This window comes from Haliaeetus albicilla, chromosome 2, assembly GCF_947461875.1.
Source record: "Haliaeetus albicilla chromosome 2, bHalAlb1.1, whole genome shotgun sequence".
NCBI lineage: Eukaryota > Metazoa > Chordata > Aves > Accipitriformes > Accipitridae > Haliaeetus > Haliaeetus albicilla.
Genome location: NC_091484.1, coordinates 20,017,945 through 20,043,738, shown reverse-complemented (window position 1 = coordinate 20,043,738; position 25,794 = coordinate 20,017,945). Strand labels below are relative to the sequence as shown.

Sequence of the window (25,794 nt, the reverse complement as noted above, 5' to 3'; positions counted from 1 at the left end):
TATATGTGAGGGACAGCTCACATCACATATCTCAGGGAAAATGGCTACCCTTACATGTGGATAAAGCTTTCTCAGTCACAGGTAACACATTCCTACACAGTTTACTGCTGTGTAAAGAATTAAAATGGATCCTCCTGATGAAATTGCCTTCTTTATTCTAAATGAGGAGTCATGGTATCTCTACCTAGAAGCAATTGTGTTTGTTGACCACTTCTAATAGACCGATGGTGAAATGCTACACTTACTTTCCAGTGCTGCTAGCTGTATGAACAAGATAAACGATATAGGAATGCTGAAGGGGAACAAATGAGGGAGATTACACTGAAAAAAATCTGTAGGAATTGTGCTTGTTCCTGTTCCCCGTAAACTGTAACCTGTGAGCACATCATGAAATCTGAAAGACTACTTGAATACTTTTCCCCTTGTTTCAAGCAGAGTTTTTAAGTGAAAAATTCCTATGTGCGTGAATCTCTGCAATTCATATGCAGAACTCACAAGATGCAAGACCATGACCAGCCAAGATAAAAACAAACCATATACTAAACACAGAAGAATGAACTGAACAACTTCTAGTTGTTCACAGAGCAAGATCTGAAAATTACATTGAAGCCACTTTATTGCTGCTTACAGCCAAGTATTTCTGTGAGACAGGTTATTCAGTAATAGTATAAATAAGATGACCACGACAGAATAGCTGAATTAGGAGAAAATAAAGGGAATAAACTTGCAGTATCAATTAGTTCTAGCAGTTCTGTTTAGAAAACCATGTTAGGTCCTCTTACTAATGGAAAGACACTCTCAAATTTATAAAGTATCTTAAAGAAAGAAAAGCTAAAATGTATCACCAATTCAAAAATAAGGACCCATTGTTGTAGAACATGTAGTTATTAAGCCTAGATGTCTCAGGTTATGCAACTGTGCTGACCATTTATATGGGACTTGTTCTGTCAGTCCATTCCTAGTAACTGCCACTTCCAATGACCACACAAAATTTTACAGTGACACGAAGATCCAGAAATCATTAAGTTCCTCTATATATTTTCTAAATTAGCAGACTGGGAGAGGAGAGACACTATTAGTATTTCTACTGAGACAGGGGATATCATCCATCTTGTCTGGTTAGGTGGCTACTGCCAGTCAGCACTAGTGCACTGGCTTGACAGTGCACAAAAAAGCAACTGATGGTGGGTGCTGAGGCCATGGGTAAAACCTGAGATGTCAATATTAGGAAGCACAAATGAATTAGTGGTTTTACAGGGTGGGGATGAAGAAGCTTCAGAACATGGGGAAACCTGAGGTACTGTGCAATAGTGGCATCAAAGAATAGGAAGGGAGCTATGCCTATTATATATGATGGTGGAAGTGTGGGGATATAGGATAAATCTGTTTGATTCATGATTTGTCTTAATTTTGCTATCTTTTACTGTAATACAATGCAAGGTAGAAGTGATTGCTTTGTCATTACATGTTTTTGTAAACTTGAACTGTTCAATCTTCTCTCAGATTCATGTTTTAAGTACTTAAAATTGGTTAAGCAACAGTTAGTGCCCTAGGACAACTCCACCCCACATTTAAAATACATCCATCTTCCTCTTTCCCTAAAAGAACGTAACTGCAGTAGTCTTCTAAACATGGTTACAGGGTTAAACACAGCTTACACCTAGACACAGCTAGAATTGCTTAGATTCACCAGGATGAAATACATGTGGGTTGAAATAAGGAATTGAACCATCTGATTTTTATGACACTTGTTAATTCCAGCTTGTACCTGGCAACCCAAATAATGTATGTCAAGAGTCAATGCATGAAAATTATATTTCCAGGGCAGGCACCTGCAGCTACTGTCAAACTATGATTATTTCTTTTTTTTAATATGACAGGAAACACATTGTAGAGATTAAAGATTATTAAATTACACTTTCAAACAATAACAACTCTACTAGTTGAGCATTATACAAAGTACATGCTATTTACACCAGCTACTATAAAATTTCCTGCAATCTCATTTAATATTTGAAGTCCTCTAAACTACAAAACATTTATGCAATCTCAACTACTGTTCAATTGCTTTTAAATTTATCTAATTAAATTCCTTTCTTAGAACAAGAGCTGGCAGCACATCCAATTGCACTCATAATTTTTTTAACCTGAAATCAAGAAATTAATTCATAGGCATACAAATAGAATCTATTGCAAATTGATTTTTCCATTCTTTTCATAGCATCTTCCTACAAATCATTCCTAAACATTGTAAGAATAATATTCCCTTTTTCTAATATAATATACAAGGCTACTACATATATAACAGCTTTTCTTTTCCTTCCAAAATGGAATACCTGATGTCACTATTTGTTAACTGTTGTTAATAGTCATTCAAATCTATTTAGACCTAGAATATTACTTCAGAAAGACAAAGTCTAGAAGATTAAACAGGACTATAAAACTATAAGCAAGCTTTTCATCATTGCACACACTGATGCCTGCTTATACATTTCTCCGTTATTGTGAAGATGAAAAGTAAGGTGAAAGTTTCCTTATAGTAAACCCATTAGTAATTTTACTGTAGCACTAAATACATCCTGCTATGTTGGTAATGTACAAGGAGTAATACAAAAATTTAGTTCATAAATAGAAATGCTTTTTACCAGAGAATCAAATGCAGCTTGATGAATTTTCTGTGGTTTGGCATCTATAGGTTTGACACACCTTGTACATCCACCTACATATCACACAAACACAACTTTTATTTGAAGTTGAAAATCTGAAAATTAACATTTACAATCTACTTCAGTTGTAAAATTCAAATCAGTTCAGCAATTCATAACAATTTGCAGGTGGGCAAACAAACTGTACAGAGTAAGTCTAAAGTAGGTATGTATCACACCTAGGCAATGAAACCACACGAGTTGAATATTCACCATTATTTGATTTGTATTTAAAAGGCTGTTCACAAAAAGGTTATATATCTGCTGTATAACTGTTCTGATGCAAGGAAATAAGGGAAGCAATAAGAGGCACCTTTATATCCCCGTGGATTTGGAGAAGTTACATTATAGCTCCATTATAGCTTCAATTTAAAAAAAAAATCCTAAGCTATAATAGTTATTCTATTAAGAATGTAACTCATATAGAGCCCAAATGCTGGGGAGTCTGGGTTAAAAAGTATAATAAAATCACATACTCATAGTAACTGGAAACTCCTTCGTGTTCTAGATGAAAAGATTTGGAATATACTATAAAACCAAAACATGTACATTTCCCTTCTGACTGCAAAACCCAATGTAAAAAGTAACAAAACCTTTCTTTGTACCTAACAGTTTCTTTGGTGAAAAATGAGGGGATAAAGCAATGTAAATTTTTCTTTTCTCATTATAAAAATATTTAACATAAGAGAGGAGATGAGATTCTCGGAGAATGCTAAGAGAGTAAAAATCAATTTCTTTTCTAACAGAGTTTTTTTTTGTGGGATTTATCATATTTATTACAAAAAAACCTAAAACTTCTACATCACTTTTTCAGAGTTCAATCCAAATTACACTGAAGCAAATAAGAGTCATTCCACTAAAAGTCTATGGATCATCATTCTTCATTGAATGCATTCTGCATTAAGAAAACTACTAAACACAACCATGGTGCTCAAACCAGACAACTTTCCAAAAGGAAAAATAGAGACAACTTGTTTGAACAATTCTTCTGAAAAGCAGTATTCTCAAAAATACAATCATATTAATTCCAATGTCAAAAAGGCTATATGCTTAAAAGAATTTTTGGAGCGAGACTTTATACTGTTCGTATTTATCCAACCTCATTATTCCGTTACTGAAAACACATGTACCATATTTTGAATACTTCCAAGTATTTGCATTAGATATACTTGTTCAGATAAAGACAGATGATGATACTGAATTAAAGAAAACAAGGTCTTTTCTAATATAGGGAATGCATCATCGAGCAACTTCATTTCACCCACACAGCAAAGAAACAATATTAAACCCTACCACAGCTCTCACTTTCAAAACAACATATGCAGCAGTGCGGTCTCTATGGCAATTACTATTTTACTACACTTTTGTTTGTACTAACAATAACAACGTTTCTTTGTTGCAAGGGGGTTCACATGAACAAAAGAAAATGACAAAGGAAATCTACCAAGAAAAATGTGAACTTGCCTAAACCAAAGTTTTAACAAATGTGGAAAAATGTGTTTGTTCCCTGGAAAGAAATCTTTCTCCTCATTCTCCTTTCAACTACACTAATTCTAATTAAAAAAGCTTACAACAATAATTGTTAAGAAATGCACCCATCTAATTTGGTTTGAGGGACTAAAATAAGTATCTGCAATATGCATTTATTTCAACCACCTGATTTTTGTCATATCCTCAGAACTCATCTTTCAATTCAACTGCATAAGAAAACTGTCAAACCCATCCCAGTTCCTTTTAAGTTTAAAGGCAACAGTTCTACACAGCAAAAGCAGAGACGCAAGAGACTCACTTTTGTTTATCTTTAGGGCTTATTTAGCCATGCCATTTCAAATTGTTAAAGAATCACATCTCTATATCAACAGTACCTAGTATTTCTTGAAGTTACCAGAAAACCTCCACTTTCAAACTTAAACCATCTCATAGTTAACTCATTCACAGTAAAGACTGAAATAAAGGCAAATCTGACTCATGTATAATCATACATGGAAAGGCAGTTTTCTCCAATTTAGAGAAATGTTTTCTTAAAGCAAAGAGTAAGGAAAAATATTTTTCCTTAACACATCTGTTTTTTAGTTGTGATATACAACAGCACATAAAGGTAAGGGTTTTTTTCCAGCAAGTAATCTAATTGTGACTCAGCTTTTCTAACAACGCATGTTAGAAAGTAAAATCAGATCCTCCAACAGAAAAGCACAAAACACATAAAGTAACTTCTTAGCAAAGGGGACACATCATGAAAAAAAGGTTTTTCTAAATCAATGCAGGGCTGAGGCAGGAAAAGGAAGAAAAATTGGTTTATTCCTTGTGTACTTCCAGTATGGGGATGGTTTAGGAATGAATTTTTTTAAAACATTTTTCTTCTGCAGCTATCGCATTCTGAAATGATTAGAACATAAAATCCCCATAAGGAAGGACATGGTCAGCCTCAGACAATTTTGTTGTGAATGTTACACCAGCCAAACCATTCCACCAGTTTACAGTGTACCATAAAATATTTACACAAGCTATGAACTATAAAATATTTTCACATGAACTATAAAATATTTACACTATCAACATAAGTTAGGAAAGAATTATGTGCTGTCAAGCTGGTGTGATCCAGGAGTAAAGATTTTGTGGTCGCAGATTAAATAAAACCATTGCAAATCATCTGGAAAGTTACAGGGAATATTAGGTTAAACAAATTACTGCTTCCTGGTCTCTTGGATGGTAAATGTAACCAGGAAAGCATAGCTTATATTCTTCAAGCTAAGTTTTACCAACAACGTAAAGAAATGCTAGGCTCATAATCAAACTGTACTGACCTCTCTGAACGTTCCTTCTAGCAAGGTGTCCAGATGTTGAAGAGGAGCAGGAGTTTTGTCTTTGAATCGTGTCAGCAATCGCCGCTCAATAGCTCGAAACTGTACAGCCCTTTCAGATAATAGCTCCTGAAATTTTTCAGCATTCAAACGTAGCTGCAATTTAGGGGTTTTCAAGAATTCAGGTTAAGGGTCATATACATTACGTATGCACATTCCAAATGAAATGGGAGAATGATAGTAGAATTTTTGGGAGAGTGTGTATTATTCAAATCTGATAACGTCATTTATATTAGTTTCATATTTTACACCCCTCGTCAAGCTTATTAACATTTTCAAGAATGATCATTTGCCATGGAAAACAAAACTAATTTTCAACAGCCACAATAATCTGTGAAAAAGCATAAATATCTCATCAAGAAGCCTAATAACAAGAGTGAAATTTCACAACCAGGATTTGAAGGCTTCTTCTTGGTTTGGTGTGCTATTTATGACACATACACACAGTGTATTGGACTTGATATTCATTGCAGTAGAAAGTAAATGGTTATTGCCTAAAGCATAAGTAGAATAACTAAATTCTGCACTGTTTGAATTATTGTCTTTTTCTGAAGTAAAATCCGTTTTCTTTTTATATATACTGATCAGCTATAGCAAAAAAACTCTCTTGAAGTGTTCACAAAACTTTGAACATTGTACATCAAATGACCAGATAATAAGAACTCTTATTTTATCTTTTAATCACCTTAGCATTTTCTAGTACATGCCTCTAACACAAAAATCACTAAATAAAGGTGAGTCCTTTCAAAAAGCTGGGACTCCTGTGCACAACTGACATGCTGTAACTAGCAGAAGTTATCAGAAGAAACATTAAGTCACACAGCTTTCCACATGTGAGCATTATGACACACATCCATTTTAAAGTGCCCCAAAAGGAGCAGAAAAATTAAGTTTCCTAAATTTAGAAAACAGATTATATTTAAAAATAAGCAAATGTACCATTCCGCCACTACATTATTATTGAAGGACAGTTCAGGGAAGCTAAGAGAAAAAGAAACACTATGCAGCTTTTCTAGAAGTAGGAAGAAAGAAGGGACATCTTGGGTAAAATTCTCCCAAGCTTGCCAAAAAACAGTGTGTTGAAACTAACAGGGATGGGACCATTAGGATCCCCTTGATAGATCATTTGATATTTTTTAGACCAGATAATTATTCTAAAATTTCAGAAACTTCAGAAAGTTTCAGCCAGCTGAAACATAATAAGATCCTAAATGAGCATTCCAGCAATCACACCTATATTTCAAATTTCAATGTATTTAAGCTTGTCATACAATCTAATGAAGCCTATGTTTAAGGTATTTCTATAATACCAGTCACTAAGAAGAAAAACCCAAACTATTGAATTTCAAATTAGTTGAAAGACTAACAGAATAACTCATGTGCTTGAGAGACAGACATGGATCTAGGCTGACTCCCTAAAACATCCCAGAGAATCCCAGCTACAACTTCCATCTTTCTGTGTGGCGATGGCTCCACCTCACAGAAAATTTGGTAGCATGAAAGAACATCCAATAGTATGCCTCACTCTTACATACATATGTTGCTGGTTTTGTCCGTTACACAAGTTTAATAGAAATTTTCAAATAGCTATTCTCTTTTTTTTACTGGAAAGGCGGGGGGGAAGGAGTGCATATATTTTATTTTATAAATGTCCTGGTTTCACCTGGGATAGAGTTAATTGTCTTTCTAGTAGCTGGTATACTGCTGGTTTTGAGTTAGGTATGAGAAGGATGTTGATAACACACTGATGTTTTCAGTTGGTGCTAAGTAATGTTTGAACTAAGCCAAGGACTTCTCAGCTTCTCATGCCCAGCCAGCAAAAAGGCTGGACGGGCACAAGAAGCTGGGAGGGGACACAGCCAGGACAGCTGACCCAAACTGGCCAAAGGACTATTCCATACCATGTGACGTCATGTCCAGTATAGAAACTGGGGGGAGTGGGGCTGGGGGGGATTGCTGCTCAGGAACTAACTGGGCATCGGTTGGCGAGTAGTTAACAATTGCATTGTGCATCACTTGTTTTGCATACTCCAATCCTTTTATTATTGTTGTCATTTTATTATTGTTATTGTTATCATTATTAGTTTCTTCCTTTCTGTTCTACTAAACTGTTCTTATCTCAACCCATGAGTTGTACCTTTTTTTTTCCCCAATTCTCTCCCCCATCCCACTGGGTCGGGGGGAGTAAGTGAGCGGCTGCATGGTGCTTAGTTACTAGCTGGGGTTAAACCATGACAATAAGCTATTTCTACAAGCTAGCTGAACTATTGGAGATTTTTCATTGTCATCTGCATGACCAAACAGGAAAAAGTAATTAAATTTATTTTATATCTGGTCTCGTAAACTCCCTGGAGTCTCCAATGCTACTTCTACAAGGGCAGTCAGTTTTTTAAATCTGAAGGGACTTTTTATATAATTACCAGGATGATTCAGAAAAAACAAAAATGCTCATGGCTTCATTATTACAGAAGAGTAAAGTAGTCTAAAACTAGGGACAAATTTTAGAAACAATTTTACAGCTAACATGACATTAGTGAATGAAGAACCCATGGCTTCTGTACAGGCAGTGAGCAGAAGGGCAAATACTAGTACTGTAATTTGTATCATTTGCAGACTGCACTAGCTACTTGCACTCTGCTAGTCACAAGGGCTGTTTCAGAGGCAAGGCATACTCTGTATGTTAAAAAATAAATGATGACATTTCTTCCACCACTATCCTAGATGCAGCTTTCTATTTTCTGAAAGACAAATGCCTGTGATAGCTATAGTTATAATCTGATAAATCATAGCACAACATACAATTTTTAAACTAGCAGAACATTAACGATTCACATATTATGTAACATACCTCAAAATGTCGATCAATTAGTTCAAAATATTCTTGCAGGGGAATTGAACCAGAAAAAGTACATGCAAAATCTTTGCAGTTTTGCTTCTTGAAATGTTCTTCGAGTCGAAGCATGAGCTCTTTTGTTATCAGCCAAAGGTCTTCTAACTGATCACTCTGGATCCTATATCGTTCTTTGAAAACAAGAACAAATACAAGACTAATAAACACACATTTAAGCGACATACATTCACTACACAACATAGTTTAGATAACACACAAATTTAACTTGCTAACTGTATCCAAAGTCTATATGAGATTTTCATAAGAGATACATGTTCACTAGTGCTAAAGAAATAATTGTATTTTATTTACATCAGTCCTAAATACTCTCTGTTTTATCCTAACTTTAACAGGCAATTTTGTAGCACAAAATAAAAGTATTTACTGCTTCAGGACTACTTACTTCAGAGTATGGGCCTGTTCATGAAGAACAAAAAGCTATGAAGAACTGCCATAATAAGGAAACAAGAGAATTACTGGATTATATTAAGTCATAACAACAGGCTGTCTGCAATTCTCTGCCATAACACAACCTTAGTGAGCTTTTCTGAGAGCTGGAGGCAGAATCAGGTTCAATTCACTTTGAACCATGACCAAAGCACAGCATCCTAAGCATCTGATAACAGTGGTAACAAACCCACTCCAATCCGCCTAAAATCTTGAACATCTTTTGGAAACAGTTATTGAGTTTTTAGATAATACACTCAATATAAATTTTATTACATCTCAACTTCCTAGGGTATCTTCTAGTAGGAAAAGTATTACTCTAACTAGTCACAGACAACAATACTCGGTTTTGATAGTGCTATGCTTCACTCTAAATACAGCTAATATTAGTAGAAGGTGATTTTTATCCATCTACACACTATGGCTTTGTAAAAATGGCTTAGTGTAGAAATGAAAGTGTTAATATAGTCTGAAGTGAAAAAACAAATCCTGTTAGCCCGCATCTGTCCCAGCAAATTAATTTAACTTAGCACATTTTAGTGAATTTCAAATTATCAAGCTAGTGGGATGAGATTTTATTTCTGTTGTTTTTAGTCCACATTTATATAATCCTCTCCTTCAATTTCCAGGAAATCAGAATTAACTGAATGTAGAGAGGAAAACATTGTGGAAAATCATAGCAGCATTTTAATATTATTTTTTTTCCAGATAAACACTTTCAAACAACAGTTCTTTATTTCTTTTCAGTAATCATCTACCAATACCTTATCCAAAAGAATAGATAGAAATAGAGCTATGAAGAAAAAGAGTTGCTGGGGTTTGATACAAAATAGTTCTTTTTTTGCCCTTGTTAACAAGGTTCACAGTAAATCAAATCAACCAAAATTCTTTAGAACTTGAATGTACTTATTTAAAATTTTCTCAACATTAGTAATTCAAGATTGTTTGACATTACCACTGGCATCATTCCCAGGATATGTATTCCACTGAATAGAGAATGACAAATTCTGTTTACAGTGTAACAGGAAAGAAGCAAGTTTTATTTAAAAACATGCCTGTTAAAGAAAAGAACACCATCTGCTAAAGATAACATTCAACTTAATATCCATTTTTTAAACACTCACAGTGTAATGGCTGGACTTAGTTAGATGTATCATCATACTTTGCCTTAAGTGATTTTTCCTTGATGGAAATTAGCTCAGATGTTTTCAGGCGAAATCAACAGTCATTCCATTTATAATTGGCATATCTAATACATTAATGGTTTAAAATGGATAAAACTAATTTCCTCCAAAATGCATTTTCAGTTTCCATACATTGTTTTTTGGTCAATACAAACACAATCTAATTTTACCATGGCCTGAGTAGAGAGCATTGCAGCAATTTGCTTTACATGATCTTCCAGTTCTCAAAAAAGACAAATTAGATTTAGAAACTGTAGGAAACTGAGAATCTTTAGTTGTACTAAACACATGCTTTAAACAGAAATACAATGAAAAAAACTAAAGAAATAACTGTGCTTCTGCTCAACCTGTGCTTTTATAATAGTTAACCAACTTTTGTTAGCTTTTTCTTAAAATAAGCTCTGTTACAAAAAATTATAATAGGTTTTCAGAAAATTCTCATACAGAAAAGCAGGTGACTGAGGAGCACCAATAGGTTACATAGGTTACAAAGGCTTTTAACACTGTCCAGCTAGCACAACCTGCATTAAGAAGAGTTGCCCTGCCAGTAGGTTATCTGAAGGAAGTCTAGAAGATTCAGTTCACTTCTCAACTAGGAAGCCCGCATCAGCAGAAAAAAAACCCCCACAATTAGCAGTCAAGCCTTCTTTACACTTTGATTAAAAGACAGTTTTAAAAAATTTCAGAAAAAAAAAAATTAAAACCTTAATCTACATGGAGCAAGCTTCTTTTTAATATGTATTAACTGTCAAAATGAACTTCAGGCTGGGCTTCTTCGCAGCATCTGAAGAAGCCTGAGGTAACAGGCTGAAGTAACATCTTCAATTACTACTCTGTTCAAAATGGATTAGGTAATACAATTAAAAACAAATGTGAAAACAGATGTTATTCATGTTTGCAGCTTCAGCAGTGAAACCCAACTGAACCTGGAGACTTTCATTCCTACATGCAGTTCTTCCCATTTAGAACTTAAGGTCCATTTGATAAGGGATATGGAAAAAGATGTCTTCTTCCATTGTCCAAGATTAACTTCTTTCATGGAAAACCAGAAATAAGGATTGATCAGTCCCAATGAACTTTTGTACTTTTCTGAAACACCATTACTTTCAGTCACTATTTATCTACACATACAATTTTCTTTTTGAAGAACACTTCCACAATGATAATGTTGCATACGCACTTTTACAAAGTATAAAATCAGTGTTAAATTACATAGCAGATGAAGGACCTCCCAAATAATACATAATTTCATCTGCATTCATTAGTTCCATAGAAGATCTGTCCACTCAAGCACAATCATTTTGGTATCGTGACACTCCACCAAACAATGCTTTTGTATTATGGATAGTGTCTGCTCATAAAAACATTCAGAATTATGCTTGAGTGTCAGACCTTTTATAATTTTTTTTTTAATAAGTTTTACTTAGGTAACATTTCAAATAAGAAAACCCCCCTAAGAAATTTTGAAACCAACCCAATGCAATGCATGTACTGGATGCTGGAAACAGGCTGCTAACATAGAAGGTGGCATTAAACAACTAATTTGTTTTCTAATTCCCAAACACAACAAATGAGTAGTCACACTAAGAGAAACAGGTATTTTGAATCTCCTTTGTAAAGTGAACTTCACAAGTAAAGTGTGGGAAAGTTTACAGTAAGACTGCAAGCATCTTTCCTAGCTAGTGAATAAAAAAAACTGAGAGGAAAAGCTTGAGGGGTTGGGGTGGGGGAATTAAAAGGTAAAGCCTCACTAGAAGCTAAAATACATTCATTACATAGACACAAATTTGTCCCTTACACAGCATCAGATTTAGCAACTATGCAAAACAAAGTCCAAAACAAAGATTTAAATTGTAATCCAAAAAAACCCCCCATAGTTATTTATAAATCCTTTAAATCTTTAGTTTTTAGAAACTATCATTGCATGTCTAGTTAGTTAAAGCTGTTTAAGATCTACTATTTAAACAAATATTAAAAACCAACTAACAATAAAACAGCATGCAAATAATGCATACACAAACCAATACAAATGGGTTTCAACCTTAGAAATGTAAAGTGATTGTCGGTACAATGAAAGTTACTCTCCAGATGGTTTCTGTTTTTAACACATTTGATTACATTTGAAAAGGTATTAAATATTATCCCATAGCTCACAGCTGATGCCACAAATACTTATACAACCCATCGTGAATACTGATTTTTGAAAACAGTGAGGCAGATTGTTTTTGTGTCAAAAGAATTTCGCATCAACAAACTAGATTCTGATTTCTCACTCAAAACAGTTTTCATAAAGCATTCACACAGCGTTCCATTTGAATTCTCTGGAATGCACAATAGGTATTCTAGCTTTTCAATTTGTTAGTCTGCTGTATTAAATGAAGACTTTGTGCTCTGCTGGCATGCAAAATGCTAAACACAATTGAACTGATTTGGTTCCAATGCACATGCCAAAAAGAGTTTAGCAAGTTGAGTAGTTGTACAGGGCAAGACCATAAACTCTCCAAAATGAAAAGAACCAATCTTTTTTAAAGAGCACAAACTCACAGGTGGTTGGAACATAACTACTTAATTTACAAACTGCCCTATATGAGAGACACTGGACTAGGTAACAGCATATCTACATGCAAGTTCATACATTCTGTAGTCATAATAGGAAGGATATTGAATCCATAATCCTATACTTATAAAGATAAACAGGCATCTAAAGACCCGCATTTACTTAGATGTAGAGAAACAAGTAAAGTAGGGTCTGATGCCTAAAGTCAAGGATTACTGAAAGTCAGTGGAGAGTTAGAAACCTGCTTTTTAATCCCTTTCAAAAATTCCAGTAATGACTACTTCCAAACAGAGGTGTTTATATACCTTTGAGGAAAAGAGGGTTTTTTCCATTATTATAATTACAGTATTACTTCATGAATAAAACCATTGCTAAAAACTTGAAGAAAATCCAGTTTCTTCAGAGAATTGACACTGTAGTGTACTATATTTTGAGTATTATTTTTTGTTATAAAATTTTGTGCCTTCCCTAGTAACATAATTAGATACTTTAGAGGGGATAAGAAACAGTCAGTTAACACTTTGAAACTCCTGCATTAATTCTCATACAGTGATTATCCTTCTTTGTATGATCTGCATTCTCATATTGTACGTATATTAACTGATGAGCAGGCCTCTTCTGCATTAATACTAATAGCACTTACGTGATGTTTTTGAAGCAAGAAGAGTGGTTTTTGAACCAGTTAAAAACTGAAATCCTAGAACATTTGCCTGGTCATCCTCAGATGGATCAACAAAGTCTGAAAGAGAAAGTTAAATAGAGTTTTCTATAATTTGACACTGGTATTCAACAAACCCTAAGCCATAGCCAGGACCATTTGAACATTTGCACAAGCAATGTAGGAAAGGCAATCCGAAGGAGACTGCTCCGCCTTCTTAGGGCTCAGAAGTAAAGAACATCAGCAGTAGTTTTGTATACCCTCCCTTCATTCACAGGTAGAAGCTGAGCCGCACACTTCTTGTTCTCCAGCCTGGAAACAAAAGGTAGATTTCTCAGAGGTTCAGTCTGTACCATCTAAAAAGAACTGTGATTAGTGTACAGCCAAAAGACTATCACCTTTTACTGGAGGCAAGGTCACCTTTAATTCAGATATTTATGCAAAAATTATGTGGAAATTACAATGAAAATGTTTAAGTGCACTCTTTTTTCAGCTTTCAGCACAGAGCACTACAAACATCTAGCTTGCTAAAACTAGGTACTCTGCAAAGTCCATGCATGCCCACCTTTCTTTGCATTCCATGTAGTGGATCATACCAGGTTAAAAGGCTCAATTTTAGAGTACCATATTTTAAAAACTACTCCATGTCACCCCTCCTCCCACCTTCCCCTAAAAATAAGGCAAAACGGGGAGTAGGAGAGATACAATTTTTATTGAGTACACCAAGAATCCAAAGTTCCTTCACAGATCACATTATAAACAGCATGCTGCTTTCCCTGCACACCTCCCCCCCACCCATCACTGAAAATGGGATGAACAGAAGTCAGAAGGTTTTAATACCTTCTTCTGGAATACATTAGGCCTATGCTTTGTGTTGTATTTTCAACAATGCATCCCTATGTTAAAAATAAAATATCATGCTCTATTCTGAAAGCATTATTGCTTAGCCATAATGGAAGCCTACCTATGATTAAAACGCCAAAATCTAGACAGTTGAGAAAAAGCTTCTCTGTTTCAAGTATTACACAGCACACCCTTTTGAGAGAAAAGGTATATTTACTCTCAAAGTGAAGAAAATCATGCTACCAAAAACACCAATCATGTCTGCTCCACTGCTCTCAGACAAATGTACTATATAAGCTTTTCAAAAAGAGATGCAGCTCCTCCTTAAAAATACCATATTAAAGTTGTTGGCCCATACGGCTCTCTGAAAACTGTTCCAGAACCCTGAAGTTCAGAAACTTAGTTACTGCCAGACTGAACTTTTTCACAATCACTTTATAAGCCCTGTTTATTCATTTATTCTTGTGCTAATATGATCATCTAGATCCATGACACAGCCACAAAATATTTACTGAAGGCAACTGTATTCCCTTTTTTTGCCTGTGTTTTATTAAGCTAAATGAGTCACTTCAATTCTCCTCTTCAAATCCCTAGATAATGTTCATAGCCTTTTTCTACACTTTTGAGTTTGAATTAATTTTTATTTAATATCAGCAACCAGCACTCAGTGTGCCAGTTCATAGTAACATGATATTAGTTTCTTGCATGGAAACATTTTGCCTAATGCGTCCTCAGTTCTTATGTGTTTGCTTATGATTGTACCTTATTGTACCACAGAGAATTCCTGTGGTAATTTCCCCCTCCTCTCTATCTTCCAAATTATGAGCACATAATTACAGCTGAAATTATTTTCATAACATTACACTTTATAGTACCCAATTTCATTCTTCTTTTTCCAGTCCTAAATGGCACCTAATTCCTCCTTCACACTATTTTAATATTTTCCTGAATATAAAACGTAGCTGAGGTCTGCGCATCAGAAAATATCACTAAGTACATTTCTTCTTTTTGGTCCAAGAAGGCTAATGGAATTATTAAATAAGATCAGGCTCCAGATCAATGCATCAAGAACTCCACAAGTCTTCCTCCAAAGCAACTGTACCCCTTACATACAATATTTACCACTTTTGCTTTGCCCTGCTTATCTTTTTTCAAATGAATGCCCATGTTTTCCCCATTACAACACCACTGATAGAATTTTATGTAAAATGATTTTCTGGATACATAAAAATTAGATGTCTATCATGACCACTGTGTAAAGAAATCTGCAGTTTTACCAGAGACAGATACACTAGCCCAGATGGATTATTATTGAAATATTATGACATTGTTTCTTTCAAAATATACTTTTTGAACATTCTAACATTAGCTTTGTTAATTACCTCATTACTTTGCACAGACAAACAATTCCTGTTGGAATTCCTAACACATTTCCTTCTATAGACATATTTAAAAACCTACCTGGAAATATGGTGAGAAAACTGATGGGAGGCTTATTGGTATCAATAGTTAGCTTGTGGTTTGCTGCTTTTGAAGATTGAGCTGGAAAGCAAATTAACCGCAAAGGCAGCCTGAAGTTACACTGTGCAACTTTCGGTATTCCTAAAACGAAAGAACACAAATTCATCTTTCATATCTGTATCCTGAATACAAGATACTTCATACTGGTGTCCTCAAAGAGGTAAAACAAGATTTTTTTAATGTGATTAAGGAATATGTTAAAACAAAAACTATGTAAAATTGTCAATTTTTGTTAAATTTTGTACCTAAAATACCTTTAAATTTGAATACTTCTAATTACCTTTTCAGGTGAACATTTTCAACTGAATGGGAAAGCAAGAGTTATTAGCCAAATCCACTGCATACCTGTATTTGTACCAATTAACATGCAGCAAAGATTAACATTTTCTTTAATGCTCTAGACAAACTATTCTACTCTAACAGAGACAACAGCTGTGTGATTACTCATGATGCTTCAAACACAAAATTAAAGCATGTATGTTTTCATCAGGAATATCACAAACTAAATCATTTTTAAGAAGACATTTACTCTTTTTTTTTATACTTTTAAATATCATCTATACAACCTTCATATCATCTGTCAGAGGTTTGTGGCTTAGAAAAAAAATTTATCTAATTGAGATTATTACCCAAAGGTATATTAAATTCTATCTTTCAACTCATTGCATCATAACAAAATAGAACTGTAGAACAAACTGGCTACTGCCTTTGGTATTGGGATCTAATATCATATGCAATTTTATCAGAATGGTGCAAAAGAAAAGAGGGAGTTTTAACACTAACATTTAGAAAACATATTCTTTAGAATGTGTAGAAAATTTGCTCAAATATACACATTGTTTAAAATCATCGGCATGTCAGGAATTGCCCAGTATGTTCTATGTGAAGGGTAAAAGTGCTAGTTGCCATAAAATACGGAGTTCTTGCTCTTTTAGGAAGCCACGTTATGTTTTTTTTTAGGAGGATTTTTTGATGAAGCAGCTAACAGGAAAACCTTGTTTTGTTTGGGTACAGACATCACTATAGGCACCAATATTCATCTTATTGAGAATAGTATTAATGCCATAGCAACAATCACTCATTCTCTCCCCAATAACCCACGAAACTCAAACATTAACCCCCCACTCACCTCAGCAGAATTTAACAAAGCACATTTTTCGAGAGAATAAAGTAAGTTACTGTCACAGATTATATGGGGACGGAAAAATCATGAAACTGAAAGCTACACAGAGGATATCAGTCATGTAAGATTAGCAGGTTAGTATAAAAATAGAGCTCAACCATTTAATAGTCATTCAAGCAACCATTTTTGCTAACAATTTTGCTTGCTGCTTCGCTGATCTCTTGCAATGAAAAATTATTTCTAAGACTCATCTCAGGCGAAAAATGTTATTAGAAGGCTCAGATTTATCCCTCTGGTTTCAATTCATTACATCTTTTGGCTGGCTTATAATGCCTCCAAGTAACTACTCTGCAGCAGCTTGTAAAAAAGCAAAATCAGTGTAAAACAAGCAGAAAGATTAAGACAGGTCCTCAAAACTAGGACATCCCTGGGTTCCAAGGAAAATTCCTGAAAAAATACTTGACAATATACCCATGACCTTTCAGAATGATTCACTCAACTGTATCTTGAAATATTTCAAAACTGCATTTTGAAATATTTTTATATTTAAAACAAGATGTTTTTCTTCTTCTTTCAAACCAGCTTTTCCTAGATAGTCTGCTCTCAGTCTGCCTCATCATAAACATAATTGTTCAATATTTGAGACAAAGGTCAAATCAAAACTAAATCAAATCATATCTGGCTTTGGGAGAGGCCTCGGGAGATTTCTACTTGATGAGTCCCAAACAACTATATATAAGAAAATAAAACAAAAAACCTTCAACAAAATTTATCAGTACAGTGAAAAACTCTTGCTGGGAAATGCTTTCAGAGTATTACAGAATTTTAAATGGTAGTAAAGAAACACAAAGCAGTAGCAAAGTGTGGGAGCCAGAACTTCCTCAATCCTTTGGTGGTATGTCTAGTAATACAATCTCACCTCATCTACAGTTACAATACATTGCACAACATACAATTTTAGCACTGTAATAAAGAAAAAATGTGAAAAAAAATTCTGATTCTATTCTAATCTGAAACACAACAGAAATTTTGTAACATTATCTCATAAGTTACTACTATTTAAAGGCATACTATGCACTTACCTGATAAAAGTAATAAAACAGTTACATGCACTGTAGTTACAATTTCACTTCCAAAGTACTCGTGCATTCATCTTAATTATATTTGAAACATAACATTGATGTACATGACATAAAACATTAAAGCTCAGATCTCTAATTTAGGATGTTAAATATTCAGAGAATGTATGCTTCTTCTGGTATTGATGACCTTGAATTTAACCAGTCCAGTGCACCTCACAGTAACCCAAATAAATTTTGTCCCAGATAATTCTGCAAAGTTTACTGTGCTCCACAATACTCTCTTCAGCATCAGGATTTCATCTGGAGTAAAAATTTCTTAAAACAAAATTCAAGTCTTCATTTTTAGAATGTTACCCTTTCAAATTATATACATTTATTTTTAAATAGTTTATTTATATATTTACTGTATTTTTAATAATTTTTAAAATTACTTTGTATAGCAGAAAACTGCCACATGGTGATAGCTATTCTTGCCAAAAATAGTATTTTATTGAGATGGTTCAAGCATCTATTTCCTGTATGGCACCTCAAGGTCCCCCAAAACATCCAGAAACCAGAAAAGGAAAGGAACCGTTAATGCAGTTATCTACTTTTTTACTTCATTTAGTATGCTCATAAGAGCATAAGTATTGAAAAACAAGACTCAAATATACATACATCTATATGTAAAGCTTCTGTTTAGGAAAACTGCAAAACTGAAAACACCCTTTTGGTTGATCTATAAATCTATGACAAGCAACTTTTTTCCCTCCCCGAAACATGAAGATATTTGTACTTATATATCTTTAAAGTTAGTAAAATATCCCCTACAAGGACTGTACCTTTTCAACACATGTACACAATTACACTGCAAAACTATCCTTCTCTCTTTTTAGTCTAGCTATACATAAGCTAACTTTCCAGTCCTGTTTTGTCTTTTAATTGTACCTTTTGCAGGTATCACATCTATCACAATCACAGCTATGTTTTGTCCTGCTGGTATTCTCAGTTAGAAAGCAGCCTTTTAGCCATGAATAAGATGTTTCCAATTGAAATTGGAATGAAGAGATGTTAAGCGACATCATTCTCGGAGCTAGTCAGTCCAAACAGCATAGCATTAGCTACAAATCCTTAATAGCTGTTTCAGTTGCACCAAAAAAGCTATAATTTAGCTGCCTAAGTTCTTGCTGAAACTTGAAAAAAATAGCTAAAAATATAGTAAAGAAAAAACATACAATTGTGTTTTCCATTTCCAATCTCAATGCACAAGGCACAAATACTTTGCAAAATTCCTATGTTACATATGAGAAAGTGCAACATACTACAAAAAATGTACTTACTACTTTCTATTTTCCCCATGGGTAATTGTCTTCTTATGTCTAAGCCTCATTTACGTTCAATCGTCTCAAATATTCACAGCTTCATGGGGTCAAACCAAGGATAATAAGAACTTACAGAAATAATAGGTAAAATAACTCTGTTCCAAATCTGCTTTATTCAGCATATGCTGTCATTCATGAAACCATTTGAACTTTGCATTTTTTCCATTCACTCACCTTCAGGATTGAGCTCTACCGTATAACCAGCAATGGAACAAAAGAAAAAAAAAAAAAAGGATACATAAGATGTTACTCAAATAAGAAAAAAAGGAAATGTAGTAACAGGTTTTAAAGAACTTAAGCCACGTTTGTTAAGTAGACAATACATAAAGACATAATACTAGCCAAAAAGCAGACATGAGGCCACATTCATCAATAGTGCAATCCCATCCAACTAAGTGACTCATAAACCTTCAGCTGTATGAATCCCACAGAGATACACTGAACACTGATTTGGCCACAAATATGGATATCTTAAACAAACAAAGGGGAAAAAGTCTCTATTCAGATAAAATGAAGTCACAAAGGCACTTAACTTTTGTTTACTAGTATATTACACTTAAGGATTTGATTGCTTTGTAGAAGTAACACCAGTATGTGTATGTAATGTAATGGAATAGATTTATACCAGCTTAATAATTAATGAATACCCCAAAATTTAGCAAGATCTTAATTATGCTGCTTTATTTAGAAGTCTTCCAAATTCTACCATTAAAAGTAAGTTTTTAAAATTTCTTCCACAGTTTCCTAATTCTGTTAGATGTCATGTCTTCTGGGGATTTTTTTTTAATTGCATATAAACAAATATACTTAAGATACAAGATTTCTTTACTTCCCTAACCAAAAGGCTTGCAAAATCCAGCCTAATATCTAAAATATAAGCTTAAGTTTAACTAGTATCACCTGAAAGAAATAATACTTTCATTTGCTGGTGAGAAATACCCTTTAAGTTTGATACTCTGGTCTTGCAAAGCAAAATCACAGAAGCAAGACCAGGAAAACAAAAAGCAAGCTTTCAAAATCAGAGGATCCAAGATACTCAAAAGTATATATACTACCTATACATTCGTACCACAAAACCTGTCTAAAGCCACATCATTAAGTTGGATACTTATGAAGGTACAGCATCTCATTCACAAGGAATAAGCAGAGTCACAAGACAGAGGGACTGAAGTTGTACAAGCTGTTTGTGCAGGCTCCCAAGAAAAAAGGGAAGAGCATCCTTTCCTCTCCCACCCTCTGCACATATCTGCAAGCCTTGTCTACAGAGGGTAAGATCAAGTTCTTTAAAAACATGAGTTTCAGTTTTGTCTAGAAATAAACATTTCAATCATCACATAGCCTAGACTATCATCATAAACACAATGTTTCAAGTGAGAAGTGATGTGAAGTAAATGCTTAAATAAAAATGTCTACACAGGATAAGGTACTCAAGACCACCACCCTTCACAGAAGCCCTGACTCCACATGCATTTCTTTGATGCCAGTCAACTTACTCCATGTCACCCTTCCACTTGCACTGGCACAGCTCTGTGTTTGCACAGTGAACCAAATCAGCAAATCTATCTGAGAAATAACTGTTGATTGCATAAGCACAACAGGGGAGGAGGAGGTGCAGGAGCAAAGCCAAGCAGTGAGAAGTGAAGAACAGACAGCTTAAACCAGTTTACGCTGCTTTTAACTTAACGTGGAATCCCTGCCTAAATAGAGTTTCTCTGGCACCTGACACATTCACAAGGCTGTGTGTAGAAAACTAAGCTAATCAGTCTTCAGTTATGGATAGCAGTGTAAATTCACATATTCTATCACTAGGGTCATTAAGGCATTATAAAACAGAACTACTTAGTTTCTGTTCCTTTGGGTTAGTTTATTTGTTTAGAATGAATATGTTCAACTGTTAAAAGGGTAGTGAGGGACAATCACTCCCAATGCTTATTAAAATCTCGTCTGTGGGGAGGTAGTTATTGTCACATTTGCTGGCAGCCCAGAAGGCTGAAGAGTCATAAAGATGTAATTAACTTCTCACTCCCAAAGGTGGTCCCTTAAAGCGAAGAACAGGAGCAAATCGATAGGACAGGGTAGGAAAGCTTGTACAGCTGCTTCCTAAGCCATAAGCACATGATTTTTATCTCTATAAGACCAATTACATCATTTAATGATGCTACATAAAACATTAACTAAAACTGAAGGCTAGACTCTGATACACACTATTTCTTTATTACTACTGCTTCAGTATATTTCAAAAGAACATTTATAAGAAATACGTAAAGAAAAAAAACTCAAAAAAGGCAAATCAATTTGAAACCTCCAGTGGCTTACCTGTTGGTGTACTATATGAAACCACACAACTTCCTTCTAGTTCTGATGGAGAACAACTCCCCTTCAAAAAGACAGACAGGACCACGGTTTCAGATGAATCTGGTTCTAAAAACAATACAGAGTTAAATCAAGTAATAGGAGCATCCAAATGAAAGCAACATTTTCTAGCACTTTGGGAAATATCCTACTAAATTATGATAGTTGTTTTCATCAGTTCACCTTTATCAAATCACTGGACATGTTTGGTTTTTTTAAATCCGTAATTTGTAAAAGGCAAACTAGTCTCTCCAACTTATAACTATCTTGAAGCATAACCAGTAAAACAATTCAGCACACTGAACACAGATAATATCAAAACAAATGCAGTTTTATACTGTGATTTTAATATTTTACAAAGCCATCAGCCCTTTGCTCCTGTCACATGTTGATAAAACATAAGAATTCTCCTTTCAGATGACAGCAGCAGTCAGTTAAGCCCTGTTTCATTACTGCATATTTCAGAGCAGAATTGGTCTGCAGTCCCAACTGAGGCAGCATGACATACTTCTCTGGTCTTTAGCTCCACTTAGTCTTCAAGGCAATTCCACCTGCAGCCTTATCAACAGAGCTGGAAAAACACTAGAATCACCAAACAATTGATGCCAAGTTGGGAACATATGCTAGACTGTCCACAGGTGAACAAGCTTTCTGTTCCTGCTTTTAGCTCAGCAGTGCCATTTCTACATAGACAGAACTGCCAGCAAAACAAAGTGCCCCAGCAAAAGTACCACAGAATAACTGATTTTTTTTCTCTCCATCATGAAGCTGTCACCCTGCCTCTCCTCACCTGCCATGCATCACACCATAATCAAGGAAGCAACTCCATTCCTTTCTACTGTGTCTTCCTCCACCAATCTAGAAGCTGCAGAGTGCAGGCAAGGCAAATTTGTAATTGCTTTAACTGCAGTACATCTGCAGCAATGCACTTGATGGAGGCTGGACTATACCTTTCAAACATTCTCAGAAAAAGTAATATGATACAATAGCTGTAATGGTACTATAATAATTTACCTAAATCATCAAAGACGAACTGGTCACAGGTCACTGCTAATGGAGCTTGTACACATACTGCCAGGTTTGGTTTCTGCGCAGTCACTCTGCTCTGTATTGTTATCTAAATCAAGTGACATACAGAAGTATTTAAAGGAAGCAACAAATCAATCTCTGTATAGCAGAAAACAAACATAACCAGCAAAAAGATATGAAAAACCTGCAAAGAGCAATTCAGCAACAACATTTAAGAACTTCAAATTTCAACTTCAAAACCAGTAGTTTCCTTTTACAAGTGTTATTTACTTACAGCCAATAATGGAACACAATAACCTGAAATGCTACAAAAACCTGAAGGGATTTCTCATGTTCTTTGTAATTTTAACTCATGACAAACTAATGCTAAAGTGTTAATTAAAATGTTAATAGTTTGCAAGTATCATGTGCCTTTGTTCAAATGTAATAAATAAAATGTTGCCTCTTTTAGGTGACTAAAGTAAAAAAACACAAAGAATAAAAACAAAGCTAACCAAAGAAATTATTTCCTTTAACTACAAAGAGCAATACATAGTCTTCTGAGTAACTTCAGAGACAAGTTCTATTTATTTTTTTACTGCAAACAAATTCTAAAGTTCAATATGCACGATACCCAGCACAACTACAACTCTAGATATGAGAGTTGACCTAACCATAAACCATGGAGTTGCCCTGGTTCCTTCTACTGTAGGCAGTTATTTCTCTGCTAAACCAATGGATATCAAAAGAATGTCCTTAACTGAGATCTAAAATGAAACCATAGCAGTGACTGAGATCTGAACATGGTCTGCCTATATGGGCTGCATTTGGGCTGCAAACAGGCCCTCGGATAATCCATTGCTATTAATGCTAGCAAGGAACAATCACATCTACCTCTGTACCTATATCAGGTACACTTTGCCCCATTTTCTGAAGCCAGAATCTCAATAAGATGAATAATGAAGATGGAATAGATAGCCTTACAGATGTTATGCCAATTAAATGAGCTAAAAACATGCAGGCATGAGACTGCACACTTCAGAATTTGTAATCAAGACAGTGATATTTAAAGTTACTGGGGAATGCTACTTCAGTATATTTCTCAATTATGTTTGGCTTTCTGCTGCATATAGGAGCCTGAAGTGAAGAATCCTCTTATCCAGCAACTTTTGTCAAAAGTATCTAATTTTATTAAAACTTTTCTGACAGGCCTGTCATTGGTGCAAAATTAAATTTAAAAATTCAGCTTTTTAATATAAAAATAAGTGTTACAAATTCTGGAATTTTTTTTAGAGCACGACCACCATTACAATGGCCAAATAATATTCATTAGTAACATTACCTACTTTGCAGAAAACATGCAAGGTATTCATATACATTGGTTGCAGTTGTGCAATTCAATAAAATATTTAATTTTAAAATTTATCAAAATTGTTCTCAACTTGTCCAGATTCAGTGGTTAAGTTCAAATTAGTCTGACAGGACTCATAACATGCAACCATAATGTACAATTATTTCTTACTTTATAAGAACCAATGCTTATAACTTCGTAAATATTAAAGAGTTGAATCCATTAATTAAAAGGACTTTTCCATCAATTGCTATTAATTAGAATGGAGTTATACGAAGATCAGTTAAATGAACTTATCACAGGAAAATATATTCTGGAAAAAGTTGAATGCATGGTAACTGCTACAATTAATATTTTTGTTTCATTAAAAGGTATAAGATGCATAAAAAAAGAAAACAGAAAGGGGAATTATAAAGTCTTCCCATTAAAAAGCTTATGAAATATATGAACACATCCATGCTCATTTTAAACAGTGTTTGCCATTGGCCTTACAATAGCAATAATGAGGAGATGAGGGAGAACAATGGGAGTTACCTGCATTCCCAATACTGAAATTATAACTGCTCTCCAAAAATCAGATTTGGCAATTATAAACACAGTACTTTCTTCTGTAATAACTCACTTATACAATATATTGCCTTCAATGTAAACTAAAAGCTGATAAATTCATACCCTTCTGGAGGTAATTTAAATTTACATTACATATTTTAAGGTACACCTATATTCACAGCCTGATTCAAAGTCCAATGCCATTGACCTGAACTTCTTTGAGCAAAACTGTCACAGACTTTATGAGGATTAGGATTTTATTCTGTAACATTTTAGTATCTAAAAATGCAGAAAATTACTGTATTTAGGCAATACTGAGGAGAAACTACACTTGCACACACGTGCATACCTATGCACATACACACTCACACTTTCTTTAGAATCAGTTACAGGCAGCAACTCTCATAGGACTGCAATGATGTCAATTTTCAAATTAGATTTTCCTAGCAATTTTTTTCACTAGCAAAAGCTATGAAAGTCTTTTTACAAAAGAAAGTCTATTTTTGCTTATTAACAACTAAAAAGGCAGCTGAAGATAACAAACGTCACACTTTGAGTAACCAAACATTTATTCCCTTTGAAAAGCGTTGGAAGAATTATTCTTACAACTTCAACAACTAATAATGTTTTCGTGTCTGCTTCTTGATAAGCCTATCAAAAATAAAACTCCAATCACTTTCTGACTTCAGCAGAAGGCTTGCTAGAATGACACCTTGTCATAGTAAGGAGAAAAAGAATTAAGTATATATCACATTTCAAATTTTACTCATTTTCATGATTTAAGTGAAATACACAGAAAGTGACAGGTTTGTTAAAATTTGCCACCGCTATTTGAAAGCTACTGTTTGAGACAGGCACAGTACCTTTACTGTAACTGATGGTACTGCCTCTGCTTTTACCTCACTGTCAATGGCTTGCTGTGAAGAAAAAGATGAAAACAGAGTAAATTCAATACTACACATGAATGAATGAACACAATGAATGCAATATTACTTTCCTACCATCAACTTGGTAAACCAGGAATTAACAGTAAAGGACTTATCATTCCTATGACAGATTAAAATACACAAAATACATTTCTGAGTTCCTTCTGAAAATGTAAAGTCTCCGTTTGAAATTGCCTGCAAAAAGGATAGCAAAAGGTCATGAATGTTGTGTATATAAGAAACTAATACACTCTGATGTATATATGAATATTTGAAACTGTTTTGTTTGGCACACTACTTTCCACTGTATATTTTATTTAAATTCTGGAAATACCTTCTGTTATTCAGCAGGGAAAGGTGACTTCCAATCTGCCAA

The 25,794-nt window shown here is 34.4% G+C and overlaps 1 protein-coding gene across 3 annotated transcripts in view; it reads right to left on the bottom strand.

Annotated features, from left to right (window-relative positions):
- The window catches only part of BBS9 (Bardet-Biedl syndrome 9), a 334,638-nt gene that overhangs the window by 241,434 nt on the left and 67,410 nt on the right, over positions 1 to 25,794 (bottom strand). For 2 of the 3 annotated variants that reach the window (XM_069809142.1, XM_069809140.1), the window contains exons 12-19: positions 25,356 to 25,409; positions 22,599 to 22,701; positions 21,549 to 21,653; positions 19,407 to 19,421; positions 15,607 to 15,747; positions 13,288 to 13,383; positions 8,415 to 8,587; positions 5,510 to 5,662 (exon numbers count right to left, since the gene is read on the bottom strand). In XM_069809142.1, the coding sequence (XP_069665243.1) occupies positions 5,510 to 5,662; positions 8,415 to 8,587; positions 13,288 to 13,383; positions 15,607 to 15,747; positions 19,407 to 19,421; positions 21,549 to 21,653; positions 22,599 to 22,701; positions 25,356 to 25,409 (840 nt within the window). Of the gene's footprint in view, positions 1 to 2,176; positions 2,720 to 5,509; positions 5,663 to 8,414; positions 8,588 to 13,287; positions 13,384 to 15,606; positions 15,748 to 19,406; positions 19,422 to 21,548; positions 21,654 to 22,598; positions 22,702 to 25,355; positions 25,410 to 25,794 lie in introns of those variants that run through there. The other variant, XM_069809153.1, reaches the window with a different exon arrangement.